The 17,274-nt window shown below is 44.1% G+C and overlaps 1 protein-coding gene across 1 annotated transcript; it reads left to right on the top strand.

Annotated features, from left to right (window-relative positions):
* The first annotated feature begins 990 nt into the window (after window positions 1–990).
* On the top strand, window positions 991–12,536 carry LOC146174324 (uncharacterized). The gene is made up of 5 exons (XM_084585595.1): window positions 991–1,135; window positions 1,579–1,620; window positions 6,260–6,474; window positions 9,234–9,456; window positions 12,197–12,536. Exons 1-5 carry the CDS (start codon window positions 1,063–1,065, stop codon window positions 12,466–12,468), a joined length of 825 nt encoding a protein of 274 aa, XP_084441721.1. The 5' UTR covers window positions 991–1,062; the 3' UTR covers window positions 12,469–12,536.
* The last annotated feature ends 4,738 nt before the right edge of the window (window positions 12,537–17,274 follow it).

The following is a 17,274-nucleotide window of genomic DNA, read 5'->3' as shown; positions in this document are numbered from 1 at the left end:
ATAAATAATCTCTCAGCGGGGGATCACAATTCGTGCCACTCTTGTGAATGGACGACAAGGTTCTTTTTTATGAATTGGTAACGTTAGAGAACTCCTTTCTGTGTTTCTGTGAATACGAAGGTGCCTTTTCCAGATGAACAGTTGAATATTATTACTCTTTCTTTTTAGCTCAATCGCTTCGCTTGGTGTAGGCAATTTAGTGGAATATTAGGCAATCGATGTTCTATGTGTTTTTTTTTTACATTTTAAAATTTACAGTTTGTCATAGAAAGAGACTCCCATCTGACTTTTGATAGAGTGTAGAACGCTTCTGTCTAGGGCTGTTCTGAGCGCAGGGATTTGCAGTTTTGGTAGAGCGGTTTGTCGTGTTTACTGTACTGTATTTCTCTGAGCATTCGAAATTGTTTTTTCAAGGATGGCTCGCAAGTATAAAAATTTTAAAAATAAAAACGACATTATAAACAGTGCATACTGCAGTGGCGTATACTAAGTAGCCGTTTTTAACAAAAGCATTGTAAGATATAAGATAAACGTAAGTTAAACAAACCTACGCTGAAGCGAACAAAATTCCCGAAATATTGAACTTGCTTTCCCTGATCACAGGCGACAATGGGCAAGTATGACACAATTTTCGGTGTTCACATTGTGACGGGAAACTAATTACGAAACTCCAGGCCTTAGTACTAACTAAAAAATTTCGAGGCTCGACTTTGCACAAGCTACGCGTATCCTGTGGAATATTTCGATCACCGAGAACGAAAGTGATCTCGCATTATTTTATTCGCTATCTATGATTTGCTGTGGCCAGCAAACAGTGGAACAGCGATACGCTTAGATATCGAACACAATTGTTCTGGAGAAAACAATGGATGTGGTTAATCGGGCAGTACATGGGTCAGTACATTAGGGCCTATGCCGAAAGTGTAGATCCAGGTGATTCTCCAGTGACAGCATACGAACTGCACGTGACGATCAGTGATAATATTGAGAACAATAGAAGCAATATGGATTGCGACGGTTGGGACGTAAAATTAAAGGATAAGCTCTAAGTAGGGCCTTCACATGGGAATAGGTCGTTTCTTCCTGCGAGCATCTTTGCCGTCTGGTTGCTTGGAAAACACAAATTACGGCCCAGGTAAGTTTTTAATGCCAGTAAACGTGCTTCAACTGATAGCACATTGCAGAGAGGAGGCCGGCAAGTCAGTTGAGATTGTAGCACAACCTTGGGGTAATTTGGCAACCTAAAGATGATTTATTCGCTATATAAATGTCAGAAGGAATAGCTGCTGCCATGGTACTGTTGGGCTTTATTTTGCTTTTTGTATGTGAACTGCTTCTAGAGGCCATGAGGTAGGGGAGAGGAACCTTTTTATCTCGGACCGGAACAGCACGAAATTTGCGTTTCTTCATCCCTTTTAAGGCTCGCTCTCATAACCATAAATTGATGGTAATAAATTGAGAGCGAACTTCAGATGCGCGCCACAAAGCAAGATGCTGGATATTTCATTTTCAAAGAGAGGTGAATTTATATACAAGGCAAAAAGTCGACACGCACTTGAATGTTCTGGTTTTTTACAGAAATGAAGGCTTGGTTTGTTGCTGCAGCACTCGTCCTGACAGGTAAGACATACGCCGCTCTGCTGAATGCTGAGAAGCTTCGGGGGAGAGCATAAATTTTACAGCCTTCTGAAACCTCTTTCTCTTCTATTTATTTGATGGGCATGGCGTTAGGAATAGCAGCATTTTAGAAATGTGGCGTACTGTCTGTGAAAATAAAACTGGGAACAATAAAATGTACTATTTCATGTTACAGTGACAAGTGTATATTTTGGAATTCGGAATGTCGTTAAATTTTGACATGTTCCGTTCATTTCTTATCTTCGGATAGCAAATATAGGCGACTAAGAGAAGTCCTTATGTCTGGTTGTTGTGCAGCTAGTGAGTTAAATATCTGTTTCCTATTACTTTTTCGTGACGGCTCGCTGATCTTGCAAAGTAAGATGAAAATTTTCGATGATATGTTTATACCTTGAAGAGCGAAAAGCCATCTTTCTTCTTAAAGCTAGCAGAGAAGGAAGCTCGTGTCCCCGGAAATAACCGTCTAGTAAAAATTGGGTTCCGATAATTTCTCATTCTGTGTTTGCGAAATTTTTGATATTTTCACGTCTGCTCTTTGGTTGGAAAGACTCGGAAGGACTGGGTGTCCCTCAGCTGCTCGTGCTTCTAGCAGACCTCACCTTAAAGTTTATCCGAAAACATGCATTGAGATGGCTGAGACAAACAAAGAATTAAAAACTGTATCGTTAAAGGAGACAAAAGTATTTCACATGCTGTTTATATTCTTTAGAGAGTAGAATAAGCTTGCGTCAGGTACACTTCATCTGGTTTCTTCAACAAAACCTCGTCTCCGATAGCAGCTCGGAGCAATGTAGCAGGACCCCACAAGACGAATTTGACAGGAATTGAAGCATCATCTTGAAAAACTAGGAACATGGGATTAAAAATGCTCGACTCCTTTTTTAAACTTTTACGAGGGTGGAAAGGTAAATAGCATATATATTACGCACGAAACATCAAGATAATATCACAAGTATGCAAAGATTAATAGTAGGCAATAACTAAAATGAAATAAATCCTATATATTTCAATAAACCATAGTGCTAGTCTAGTTGGTTATTCCTACATGATAACAAAACAGCGCGAACGACAACCACGGGAGAGGACACGGCACAAAAGAACGCTACTATCAACTGATTTTATTTGGTCTGCAAGCCACATTTATATAAGCAGTCACGTCACATGTCACACAAGGGCGGCGCCAGCTATATTTAACATAACAGATATGGATAGTTTTATCGCCTCTGTTTTTCTTAAAGGTAGCTATTGTCAGATACAGGTGACAACCAAGAAGGAAAACAGATATGAGAGGACCGCACATACGACCAGCCACAGAAGGCCTTGTAAAATGTGTTATAGAATTATTTCCAGAAAACCGCGCTCAGCAGAGTACAAGTTTACAGAGGGATCGCTAACGCAATGGTATGCTTTCATCTTTATGTGGAAGCTTCGAGCAAAACTCTTGCTTTCGTCCTAAAACTGCTGCCCAGAATTTTTGCTTCTTTAAAGCGGTTACGCACTTGCGTGCGATAAAATGCTTCACTATGTTCGCGAGCTTATCTTGTTTCATTAAGTTTTGAGAGTACTCCTTGAAACGGCCATTGAGGCGACTCCCTGTCTGCCCGATGTAGAATTTTTCACAGGACAAGGGAATCATGTACACCACTCCTATGGCACATCTAACAAAGGCTTCTTCATGTTGCTTTTTCAAACCGCGCTCGCCGTCACCGCAGATGCGGGAGAAAAGCATTGTCAACTTGTTTGGCGCGCAGAAAACAAGCGGCACATTGTGTCTGCTGGCCACTTTTTTGAGGTTATGACACACCTTATGAACATTAGGCATCACCTCCGGTTTGGCTTTCGCGCGTTCAGAAGCAGCCGCCTTTTGACGGGATCCCCGTTTCTTTAGGAGTGCTTCAGCAACAGCCGTAATGACTGAGCAAGGGAAGCTTGCAGCCAAACGCCTGCGTACCTGATAGTCAAAGCTATCAGCCATTCCGTGCGGACACGACTAAGAGGGGCGTACAAAAAGATAATAAAAGAAGGCAGTAAAACGTTTTCATTGCCTAGTTTACTCCTATAAGTAAGTCTCCTGTGAAAATACTATAATTGAAAGCAGGTATTTCCAGCAATGTCGAGAGTAAATGTTAGGGTGTGCTTTTTGTTTGCGTATGTCCTACAGAAGAGCATTACATACGATTTGTCTACTTTACAATACTTTAAAATGGCACCGTGGCAACGTGGCAGGAACTGCCAACTCGGGTCCCTCCATTCACATGGGACGGTATGTCAGAATCAGCCTGCCAGGACAATGGCGTCCACGTTACCCCTATAGGCCACTAAGGCAATTTTATACGGCTTGGTTAAAGCGGCGCTTTATATGCAGGCTGGTAGCCTATGCTATCGCGTCACACTCTTAAAAACAGAGCTTAAGTGTCCATATGTTTAGATGCAATAAACGTCTTTACCACCACCACCTAAAACGCCGGTGAACTTTGATGCGTTCAACGGAACGCTGGTTGTGTTCGATGCAATGCTTGGCCGCCCGCAACCAAATATTTCGCTCCGTACACGGTTCAGCATCGTTGAAGCCGTGTACCGTTTTCTTTGCAACAATGAACGTAGATTTAACATCTCGAGGAAAATAAACTGTTGAGTTTATTTTTTATTTATTTGCAATACTGCCATTATTTAGTTGGGACCATAGCAGGTGGACATTACATTCATAATATCGAAAAAAAAATGATAATGGTAAGAATGAAAGCAGCTCGACAGAACTAGTGTATTAGGCAATTCTTACAGCACAAAAAAAACATCAGAAAATGTGGTATTAAATTCGCGCAAACAGCTCACAAATAACGAACACATACAAGTTCAAAAAGGAAACAATGCGATAACAGGCTATCCACTGCGTTAAACAAGCGAACGAAAAACAGAAAGCGAAATTTAAAACCGAATAATTTCAGCCCAAACCTAGGCCTGTAGTTTGGAACTAAAACTTGAAAATGAATCAACGTTTGTAACAGATTGATGCAGGCAATTCCACTCGCTTGTTGCCAGCTGGAAGCAAGAATGTTTAAGTGCATCACTGTGACATAGAAATTCGGTTAGCGTGAACGCGTGATGGTTTCTTAGGTCTCGCTTATGTGATAATGAAACATATCGTGATAAGTCGATAGGCGTTATGCAGCAGCTGATATAGAAATTTTAAGCGCATGAACTTTGCTCTTGCTGTTAGCGCTTCGAGCCTGGATATTACAGCCAGTTCGGGTGGTGAATCTGATCGCTTGGTATTTGTTATGAATGAATCTTAGTGCTTTATGCTGCATTCTTTCAAGCCTTGAAATGTTAGTAAGAGACTGGGGAAACCAAACGGTGTTGGCATATTCTAGTACTGGTCTAATAAAAGTCATATAAGCGAAAAGTTTAGTTTATGCAGGGGTAAGCGAACGCGATGGTTAGATGGCATTCTCGAGGCATTGCAGATGAAGCTATGTGATGTTAAGAAGATAGTGAGAGACCGGAAAGCGTGGCGTGACATGGTCCATAGGGTCACGAAGAGTCGGACACGACTGAATGCCTGAACTGAACTGAACTGAAGCCGAAGATTGGCCATAGGGTTTTCTTGACAGGAAATACTGGAGTGGGTTGCCTTTACCTTCTCGAGAACAACCCGGCGTAGAGCGCTAAGCTACCTCTCAAGCGCGTCGAGAACTACATACGAGAACATGGACTTTCCGTGCTTCCATGGGATAAAGAAGGTGGTTTTGCCGTTTCCTCTTTTAAACTGTACTCTTCTAAGGCCAGCGAGGCTGTGTTATTCGTTTTTGACTTGTGTGACGATGTGGCTATATTAAAAGCAAAAGCCAAAGCTAACAAGATGTGCAACCAGTTCAACCTCAGTAAGCTTGCCAAGGCTTTTTTCAGCGTTAAAACCCATAAACCAGAAAAATCGTTGAGGGTTATCGTATCTGAAAATGGCACATGGCAGAAAACTGTTACCATGTGTTTGCAAGAGAGTTTAAACATTTTACGGAATGACGACCCTTTCGGTGTTAAGAATTCTGACGAAATCATAGTGTTTGTTCGAGACGTACCTGGTGGCAACATTAATGCTTTCTCTGTTGACATTAAGAATTTATATTACTCGTTGCCAAAAGACAAGGTGCTCTGCTGTGATAAGGAGTTAGCGCTCGTATTGTTCGGTCTTATCGTGTGTCTTGCCTGTTTTGCGCTACAATATCTGTATGTTCATGCACCACCAAGCCCAAAAAGCAAGGCTTTTGAACCATATCGGAGAAAACGTGGGCCTCATTTGGTATCAAAATTGCAACGTCATCATTCCTTGTGCAGTGCTCAGTGATGTCACACCATTTGGCTTGCCCTTTAGCTGCCATCTGCAAGTTTAGTTGGAGGCTGTTGCGCGATAGGGATTCTAACCTGCGAACTATGTACCTCTGCGAGATTAGGTATGCAGCGCTAAGCGAGAGAGATACTGCGCTGTCATCCTCCGCCGCTTTCCTTAAAGAACAGCTTAATAAAATATAAAAATTATTGTCGTAATTAAAATGTGATGTAAAAGTTGCAATCGCGCGTACTCTTATGAGGAAGCTAGATCGTACTTCAATTTTTTTTTGTCTAGGTGAATGTTACGCCGGAGCTAGCAACGTCAAAGAACAGCAAAGAGTTCTTTCCAAGCTGCTTGATGCCATCGGTCCTGCTAACCTGCCACTGGATGGAGCTTATTTCGCTGTTCGCGACGAGATGGCTCCGAAAAACAGTACCTTGTACCGCTTCAACCTCACGGAAGGCAGGCTGTTGGACATGCACGCTAGGCTGAAGCCCACAGTGAGAGAGGTAACGTCGACGCGTTCATTTCGTACACGATTTTCTTCAGTTTTTTATACATGGTTTTCTATGTATGCCCTGCGGAAAAGAAGAAAATAGGCCTGACCTGTGCGCCTACTATTGGCTCCGAGAAGACTAAATTTAGAAGATATACGCGTGCTGATAAACGCCAATATTCTTGTTGCAATTATTACCTTTAAAAAACCCAAATTCGATACTTGTTTCGGCTGAGCATCTGAAGCAGACATCTTCATTCATAAAAAGCTTATATTCTTCTGTTCAGCGCCTATTTTCAACGATGAATGGAGGTCACAGTTCGTGCTGCTCTGTGCGCACTTTTCAGGCCGTGTTCATTATGCTCATTTTTATTTTACAGTTACTGTCGAAGTGTAATAATGCAGAATATGTTTTACGGAAGGTTGTTTACTTTCTGTGCTTTTCATTGTAACATGTTATACTGATTTGCCTTGATAAAGCAGGAATAAAATTTGGAAAAGAAAAACTGTTTGGGTGTGAAACCGATATTTGTTCATCGGACTTGTCCACATACTGTTTCCTTTTGTTAATATATCGAGCATGTATTTATGCTTAGTAAACTAACTGCTCTGTATTATTGCAAGCACAACATAATAGCTGCCAGAAAAACAATTTTAAGCCATTGTTGGGGTACCTGGGAAACCGAACTGTCTTTGTCCGACATCTACTACCCTGGCAGGTGACGAGACCTGATCGATTTCCTATCGCTAGGCCTTTACAGCTAAATATGAGACAATCCGAGCCGATGCTATTGAAGAGCATTGTGCCAAGTGCATGTATGTATTCTGCGTTGATACGCACGCCCCGAGCAGAGAAAAGTGGGCGTCGCAGTTGAGCGCCAAAATTGAAGACTAGATTTACTAGCATTGACTGGCCACAATTCAATGGTTGCGGAAGAATTGCCGATTCCTTAGTGGAGCATGCACCACCTCGCAATAAGTTCTTACCGATTCGGAAAGCAAGTACACCAATTTCTTGAAGAGGACAAGCTGTCGGGCTAGTTGGCTTTCCATAGTTTTACCTATGCGTCTTACGTGTTCCTCCATTTTCGTCCTTGTCCGGCTACACGCTGCAAAAACTACTAATTTCTTGAAGAGACGATAAAACTGCTAGTGATTCATCTTCCGGAAGTTAGATGCGCTCATTGCTAACCCACAAAATTACACATACGCTTAGCAGGGGTACATGGTGAGCATGACAGTCCAGACGACAAGAGCGCACGCATCTCAGATTGAAGGTTTCTTCTCTGGGCTCCAAACCCGGATGTGGCGGAACACTCTGTCTTACTGTTAAACTACACCTACACATTTCAGCATTTAAAAATAGCCCGGCGGGTTTACCCTTCATTCCATGATCCCCTTTGCAAAGGTGTGGATCTACACAATCGCAAGATGCAGACCATCGCTTCAAATAACTTTAGGTATGTACACGCAATACACCTGGGTTCGTCTGGTTTGGTTTGGTTTGTTGGGTTTAACGTCCCAAAGCAACTGAGGCTATGAGAGACGCCGTAGTGGAGGACTCCGGAAATTTCGACCACCTGGGGTTCTTTAACGTGCACTGACACCGTACAGCACACTGACGCCTTGCTTTTCACCGCCATCGAAAAGCTGCCGCCGAGGCCGGGATTCGATCCCGCGTCCTTGGGAACAGTGGTCGAGCGCCGTAACCACTGCGCCACCCCGACGGGGCTGGGTTTGTCTGGATCGAAATGCAGATTCCGCGAGGAATATGTGGAGCAGTATCATACGGTATCAGCTTGCCAATGAAATAAGACTGCAGTATCAATAAGCGGTCAATGCAGTAGGGTCTCGAGGCTGTTGTAATCAGCTCGGAAAATTAATTCAGAAGGATGCATTAACTGTTTTAGTGAAGGCTCGGAAAAAGTCGGTCAGGGCGCCAGCAATGCGGCCATTGCAAGCATTGAAGTGTAAAGTAGGGAACTGTCGAGAATATTCAGATAATGCCGCGACGCTGGGCATCCAAAATATGTTTCAAATATCTGGTAACCTTTCGAGTGTTGCATTATTGAGCTATGTTGTGCATTCCGATGTTGCAGAAAGGTTTTAGCGAAGAAAAAATTAGTGTCATCTCTGCGAAAGATGTGTAGTTTTTCCATTGTTTAGTTTCTGGCGTAACGAAGGTGAAGAACAGAGATAGCCGTTATTGTTGGCAAACCATTACAGCCCATTTTCGTGGTTAATCAAAGGCAAAGTAGGTGCGCCACTACTTACTCTAAGGCTGAGCTAATCCAAGTGAACCCGCTTCATCTTTGGCTCCAGTGGAGAGACCGATGGTTTTTGTTGCGACGTAAGTAAGTAGACAAAATGCTAAGATCTGCGAAATGACTCCGGCCGAGCCATCACTTCAGAGGCATGTTAAAAATTTCAGAGGGTTGTTAAAAGATTTAAAAAGTATACGCGCGCCGTAATAGCCGCCGGCCATCGCTCTGCTTATGCGTCATGTTCGAGACCCAATTGTGCTGACATGAATGAATGTATCGGTTACAGCGTTGCGCACTTCTCCTCCATTTTTGGATATCACGGAGAGAGGACCGGAGAGACGTTTAAACAAGAAGAAACTGAGGGAGGGATATTATAGAGCTATTGCTCTGAACTATTTGCCATTAATTGTCACTAACTGGAGGCATAAGTATTTGTTATCTTTTGCAAGAACAATAAAAAAAAAGCATGTTGGTAACAAGGTGAGATAAATAGGTCTGCATTTTGCAGGACTGTTGCGTTCAAGTCGACCGCTTCGTGCGTCAGCTGAATGCCCGGTGTGACTTCAACCTTATTGGAATGGAGATCAACTACAGTGGAGCTCTCTCGTACGGCGCAAAGATCGTGCAGAACTTCACCGTCAGAGCGCGAATCAAGCCGCATTCGTTTGGAAACAACCCCGCTCTACTTTTAATCTACCTCCGTGAGAAGTCAGGCTGCAAAACTACCAAGTGTAAGTCACAGAATGTTTATGTGCGAGAATCTCTTTAAAATACTGCCGATTTGCATATTTAACCAAATGCGATGTAGGTGCGTAGCACTCCTTACCCCTGCTATAGGTTTCTTTTACATTTTCTTAGGAGGCTCTTGCGCCGTTTAGTTGCAATATCAGAATTAGTAGAGTGACGTCACCGCTGTCTTCGTGACCGTTGTACTTCAGCGCCACAGTGCCAGACGGCCAGGCGTCATCCATTGAGAAGCGAAGCAAACGCGCGGCGCAGCCGCGTCTTCAGCTTTCCTTGCACCATCTTCAGAAATGAGAGAACAGGCACAACGTAGCTACAGCGCACTGCTCTACAGCCTTAAGGTCTTGGGTGGAATCATAGGGAGAGAGAAAGAGAGAGGGGAACGCACTTGAAGGCCCGCGCCATTTAGGGCGCGGAGACAAGCTGCTTCACGACGCGCCAGCAGCTCGGAGCCGAGATTTAGGGAGCCCCGCGCGTGAACGTCTGCTATCCGTGAAGGCTGAGCAGTGACTGGTGCAAGGAGAGAGATACCAAAGTTGACCCCTTACCCATATTGTATCATATATGATACGGTAAATTGCCTTTTTTTAATAGCAAGAAAAGAAATTTTGAATATTTTGTACCCCAGTGTGTACTGTCTGGAACTCTTGTGCACAGTAACTGAATCTTCAAGCTTAATTATTTAGTTATTTTAATTCCAAATGTGAAACAAGGTGGCATATTCTTTATTTTCTTGCAGAACTTCGGTAGGTAGAGGGAACATTTGTTTCAATCGAAATAGCAGATTCGCTCGAAAAAAATTATTAGGATATTATTGGTATTTATTTTGCCTGTTAACAGCATCATCTGCGCAATAATCCTTTAGACTACATTGTGACAAGGCTATTTACTCGCGTATCAGATATGATACACCATGCAGTTAGGGCTCATTTTCGCCACTTTATGGCGTTTCATAATTGCAGAAGCAAGAAATAAATTCCTTGTACTCGAATGATTTTACATGCTTTTTCGAGTTCAGATTATTTCCCCTTCCTTATTAGACACTGATTTTAGTCAAAGTAGGAGTATAACAGTGTATAACAGACCAAAACATTGGATTCTGTGCTCATTGGACATTCTGTGGTAGTCAAAGTGAAAGTGCACTAGAGATCTCTATACAGCTTACTGACTGTCAAGGAAAAATCCACCCTTCTCTAGTTAGTAGGAGGAAGGAAAACGTCGCGAAGTTTTTTCGTTGAGAAAGCTTTGCAGAAAATACCACAGTTGTAGATGGGTGCCATATGTGCTACAGTCTTCATTTCATTAGATCCTCTCTGTTTGAAACTCTAATTTTTTTTTTGCCATGAAATTGCTGTTTTTTGATCAGTTATGTAAATCTCATTCAGTTAGAGCTACTTTTGAGAAATTTTATATTTTCGAAAAAAAACCCTTAACTGCATGGCGTATCATACATTTCGCAAAATTATTGCAACTGCATTGTTTTTCTAAAAACCGAGGTTCATACACACATTTGCATCATGAATGGAGCAAACTGCAATTTTTTAGGCAGAAAAAAAAATTAGTGCAGTAAGGGACACGCGAGCGATAAAAGACTGCTCACTCCGGAGAAACACAGGCTTGCGCAACGCTGCCCAGTCAGGGCCACCACGCCGCCACCCCCGCGACACGCCCCTCTCTCACTGGGTGCATCTATGAGGCCGCTCCGCCCCCTCAGCGTTAAGTCGATTGATGCGGGCATCACCACTTTCCCTTCCTCCTCTTCAAGTTCACGAAGAGACAGATGGATAGAGAGAGAGAGCAGCTTCTGCTGCTGCTGTGAGGCCGCTTCTCCTCCTCAGTGCTGAGCCGCGCGACGCGCGCGTCGCCGCCTTCTCTTTTTCCAGTTCAAGTTCACGCAAAGAGAGTGAGCGGCTTCGGACAGACATCGGCGAAATCCGTGATTGCGGCTAGTAGTGCTACTCACTAAAACAATCCCGCACGATTAAAAATCCCGCATCATGCTATATCGGTTTTTATGACAACATACGGGTCCGGTATCAATCTCATACCGATGTTGCCCCTCCTTAAAAACCTGGAAGAGGTTTATATTAGCTCTGTATAGTGCTTAAGCCTGAATGACCTGTCCGTTGTGAAACTGAAACCGGTTAGACCATGCTCGGTTCGGAGCTCTGATCTTAGAGACCGGTCCGCCGTGGCGCAGAACCCAAACAGACAGTCATTTCAAGAATGTCGTTTCGGTATACACCATAAATGATATACAAGTTTATCAAATCGGTCAGGAAGTAATGGCGCAGCTGAATTATCTGCGAAAGAGACAGACGGATTTGAAGAAACTGCTTTTTTGCAATGTTTAAGGAGACAGGCTTCTGTGCTGTGTATTGCACTGTGCTAATGCCATGTGGGTAACAGGGGACAGAATGGAGGGGTTCCCAGAGGGACGTCTCATCAAGCTGTCCGTGTTGCCGTCATGGCATGCAACCGGTCACAGAGTCCGGGTGTGTGGGCCCTTCGTAGGAATACAGGGTATTGTTTTATTTTTCTATTTTGCCCTATCGTTGCACAAAGTAGCAATAATGCTTGATCCTGCTGTGCAGTGAACTACCATTGACCTTTGACTTTGGAAGTTTAGCAGCCTTTTATGTTTTAAGCGATCCCAACTGCTCATTAAAAGCAATGCATAACCTTCTAATTTGAAGACTTGCCCTTAATATATTCTTTTCTTTTCAGGTGAACTCGCTTTCAGAGACGATTCTGTTTTCATCACTGCATTCGAGCTGAACACAACTACGTCACCAGGCTTCGTCTTCTTCAAATCAAACAGGTTCGATAAATTTGAAAAAGATACAAAATTAGCGCAGCGGATCTGGGAAGACTTCAACGTAAAAATGTATACGGACGTTTTGCCTAAAGTCGTAAAAGCAATCAAGGAAGTGTATAATAAGGAATTGCCGGCAAGGGTAGCTGATCTTGGTCCACTGGAAAAGAAGCTGTTTTTATAGCCAACCGGCAACAAATATAGCTGTGTTATTTCAGTATAAAGAATAAAAACCGAACAAGGTAATAATAAGAGTTCTCATTATGAGTTGAAACCTGCTGTTAGCGCGAGCCTTAGCCGTGCCTCGGAGCCTGCTCAAGCTGCCTCTGAACGTTCTCGGACGTTCAAAGGCACTGATAGGTCCCAGGCATATTGATACGTCCTGGGAAGCAAAATAAGAGGATGCGATGATGAGGCAATAAAATGCTTTAGCAGTAAAGGGCATAACTGACCCTCCTGGCCTGTGCATTGCTCACGTATGGCGATTTCCACTGGTAGATTGCAGCTCGGCGCCCGAACCCGAATACAGGAACCAAACCGGACACAGAGCGAATCACAACTGCTCGACCAGCGGAACGTTCAGATTGCGCGGCGAAAGTAATGCTGAGCCAGTTCCGCAAGTTGAATTTGCAGCCCAAAGGTGAAATTGTGCGGTTGATAAATATGGGTGAGTGTGGCCCTCTGCAACTTGCTTTCGCATAATTTTAACGCCGCAGAAGATTTTCAATAGACTTACTTTGATAAATTTCAAAAAAAAAAAAAAACGGTGATGCCAGTGTCCTTCTGCCGATATATCTACAACCGCTAAAAATAGCTAAAAAATTCCGGAAGGGACGAAATCATCAGCTAGAACTTCCGGCGAAATCCGATTTTGGTCGGCGAGTCGCGCTAGAGCGCCCCCTGGTTGCTCCAGACGACCAGCGGTATACGCGCCACCTGTCCCGGTTCAAATCCTATTCAAAATTGTCACCCGGGGCAAAAAAGCATGCTCTGGAGCGACCAGCAGAAATCGCCATTTGTGGTAACCTTGTTTGTAGCGGCAGCCAGGGCAACGGAGCGACAATAGCGAGCGATTGTTATCTATGGGGTAACGTAATTGTTGATATTGCCAGGAAATAATAAAACGAAATGAAACACTTGCCATTAAGATGAATCCTATGATCTAATGAACACTAAGATGTGGGGCTCTGAAAACTGCACGGCCTTGACTTCTGAACGCATAGAATAGGTGTTTGAAGTCACCTAACCTATTTTGTTACTTTTTATTACCAAAACGCAAATATTTAGTAAGTAACTAACTGTCATTTATTGGCTTGAGGAACGAAGTTTAAAAGCAAATGCAGATTGCTGCAAAACCTACTAGCTACGTTTTTTTTTTTAACTACGCATAACATTCCTTTTTTAATTGGCCCCCTAAAACACTCTCACGTGTCCAGCTGTCGTCCGAAATAATTCGCCCAGTACGCACTGAAAGCTTCACTGGAGAGAACCACCTTAAGGAAAGCGTTTTTTTTTTAATCCGAGACGGGTCGCAGAACTTTGTTGTTGCGCCGCTATCAAGCATTTTATTGCCCGAGGTTTTGTTTTCGGGCACTACGAAAATACATCATGTAAAAACTAGTTTATGGAAACGATGTAACTTGCTGTTTTCGAGATCTACATAATTTACATTGAAATTCCTCTAACGTGGCGGGACTGGTTAGCCTTTGACCACATGAAAGACCAGTTGGCCTTGATGACCCTGTCGCAGGATATTCTCGACGACTAATAGTACGTTAAATAATGTTGTTTTCTCCTCCTCCTCCTTTACATTGATACTTTTGTTCCACACGGTTACGAAAGGTTACGTAAGTGTTCTAAACTGTTCTAGACATGCAGTATTGCTTAGGCAACACTCTGGGTTTAACTAAAGCTAAACCCCAGTTAATTTTTCAAACATTGTTTAGGATTAGCTGGCACATATCTTACATATGTACATGTAGCAACTTTGTGACAGATTTTGTCGATGCTTCAACTGAGCATGAAGAAAATAAATGAAATAAATTACACGCTCAATGAGGGTATTAAAAAACAGCCAGCGCTGGTACATTAGCTTTCATGAGAACCACATGCAAAACCCAGATGTGCAATAAAGACTTGCGACATTGAAGAAACCTCCTGATAGCCAGGTAAAATGTTTAGCATGCTCATCTTCACCCAATGCCATTTTAAAAAAGATACTGATTGCGAAAGTGCGAAGTTACTCAAGGAGAAAATAAATATTAGGTTCTCTACAGCATTTAAGTCAAGTATGAGTGTGCACCTCCAGGACTCTGCAGGACATGAAAGCGTTGGTAGCGAAGAGTGAAAATTGCTAGGCTGGTTAGTGTTTAATATAGAGAAGGTGGAATTAGTGAAAACGTGAAGGAAAATGTAAAGGCGGCCCACATGTAAGAATTTCCAAGTGAGCATTCTGGCAGGCTAATTAGTATATTATGGATGGGTCAATAAATATCAGTTGCTAGTCGGCGCCTGTGTTTTGGTGTCATATCTTTTGTTCTCGCTTTGGCTTCTATCCCCATTCATTGTGGACTTGCTTTGCACTGCATGATGAACTTTTATGTGCAGTGTGCAAATTCTGTTAACGACTTAACAAAGGCAGTCTCCTTACAGATTAAGCTCGGCAAAATATGAGATCGGTGCTTGAGCTTTTGAAGATCTGTTTGAATTCAACCACTCTAGAATTTTATGTCTGGTTCGTAATAAGCGAGCAAAATACTTATGGACATATCCACCCAAGATGTTTGGGAATCAGTCAACGGGCTGTCTGCTCTTTTCTGAAATGATATGGTGCAGCTTGTGAACTCCTCTGCGAACTTGCGAGCACTGCGAATATGTGTGTAGTATGCGCACCGCTCCCTGTCGCGGCGCCTCGAATAATCTTCCCACGAGACCAAGTGTTTAGTAAAACTGCCACCCATGTTGGCACTGTAAAACCTTGTTTCCTTTTCCTTTTCTTTTTCTGTGTTTGTGGCTTTGATCGCTGTGTTATAGTTCATGTCATCGAACCAAACTAAATGATCGAAGTGCTTCTGAAAACGCTGTCCGAACTGGAGCAGCGGAGGCAAGCGACAAGTGCCCGAGGCGCCCGCTGCTCAAACGCTCCAGCGACCACAGGACGCCCAGGAACGGATGGTGGTTTATTTTTATTATATTTTAGTTTATTTAGCTGCAAATACGTGCGTATTTTGTGTAGCATAATTTATAGGCATTTTATATTCTGAATTGCATTCCTGCCTCATCTGCCTCAACAGCTTGCAATAATGTTAGCTCTTGTGCCAGTTGGTGCATGCAGCGTCCGTCTGTGTCTACCTCCTTGTTCTTGTGTACGCGTCTTTGTCGTTCTACTGGCAACCCTGTGATTAAGACCAACAGCTTGGGTTCCAATTAAAACTGTCTTAATGCAAGTTAAGTTGTGCATAACAATTGTACTGTGATAGTCATCGCCATCGACATGCACCTGTGCGTTGTGCGACGAAGAAGTACGCTGCAAGGTCCTGTCCTCACAGCTCTCCATCTGAGCGTCAATAAACGCCCTATTACAATTGGTGGAGGTGCTGGGTAAGAAAATGGGTTCAAGGCGTAAAGTGCACTCTTGCCGTCTTGAATTTCGAGAACAGCGAACGGAAAAAGGAGGCAGGGATGACGGGAGGTGGCTTCGGAAGGTGTAAAAATCGCAGTCAAAGGAGTTACCCACTCACAAGACAGTGGTACGAGGGCAGCAGAGAACGGAGGAATGTCGGTGTCATGGGCGACGAGAAGTTTTGCAGTGCGGGGAGGGGTATCACAGAAGGGGGCATCACAGAGGGGGGCGAAGGCAATTTGTGCACGAGCACAGTCAATAACGGCTTGATGAGTCGATAGAAAATCGTATCCGAGGATGATATCATGCGAGCAGTTCGGCAGAACAATAAACTCGATGGGGTACAAGACGTCTTGAATGAGCACACGGGCTGTGCAAGATGCGGAGGGGTGAATGTGCTGTGATGAGGCGGTGCGGAGCGAAAAGTCGGAAATCGGAGTGGTCACTTTGCGAATTCGACGGCAGAGAGCTTCACTGATGACGGAGACGGCTGCACCGGTATCGACGAGAGCGAGAACTGTGGCGCCTTCTACAGAAACTTTGATAACATTAGCGGGACGGCATGGAGGACTTGAGGAATTCGAAACAAGCGCAGTTCTTGCCCCCGGAACTGCGACTGTTAGTTTCCCTCAACTTTGCTGGTAGAACGTCGCAGCATTGGAGAAAGCGATCGGCGCCGAGGAGAATGTGATCGACGAGTGGTATAGGTTTGGCGATCTTGTGGGACAAATTAAGAACCGGGCGGAATCATTTGCGAGCGTGAGTCGGTATCGTACGGGTAAAATCGAATGTCAGGCTGTGAAGGTTGGAGGCGCTGGCGACAAAGGCGCGCAACATGGCCCGGCCGACCGCAGGCATAGCAAATCGGAAGGTTGTCCGTAGTACGCCAAGGTTTCATAGGATGTGGGCGGAACCTTGAGGGTGGGGCTTGAAACGAAGGCTCAGCATGCGGCGGTGAACGGTAGGCAGGGACCTGCACATAGGAGCCAGACGTGGGCGAAGGTGGTGGCCTAGCCGTTACTTGGGCATACGTAAGAGGTGCCGTCACAGGCGGCACCACGGGGTTGGACGGCAAGGCATCAGCGACGTGTTCTTGCACGACACGGCGTATAGCAGGGGCCAAAGATGGAGCCAGTTCAGGAACGAGGCGGCCCGAGTCTTGAAAATGGGGAAGGAGTGAGATTTGACGTGCGACCTCTTCACGAATAAAATCTTTGATCTTTTGATTCAGCGGGCTCCCTTCAGAAGTTGGCGAACCACCCAGGGCTAATGCAGATACGTCTTCGTCGCACACACTGGAGCGGCGCCTAGAAGCGCGCCGCTTGCGGAGCTCGTCGTAGCTCTGGCAAAGCTTCACGAGTTCACTAA

The sequence above is a fragment of the Amblyomma maculatum genome, chromosome 11 (assembly GCF_055883805.1).
Source record: "Amblyomma maculatum isolate TAMU_Amacu chromosome 11, ASM5588380v1, whole genome shotgun sequence".
NCBI classification, from domain to species: Eukaryota; Metazoa; Arthropoda; class Arachnida; order Ixodida; family Ixodidae; genus Amblyomma; species Amblyomma maculatum.
Note: the sequence above shows the minus strand (reverse complement) of the source record. Positions and strands in the feature narration are given on the sequence as shown.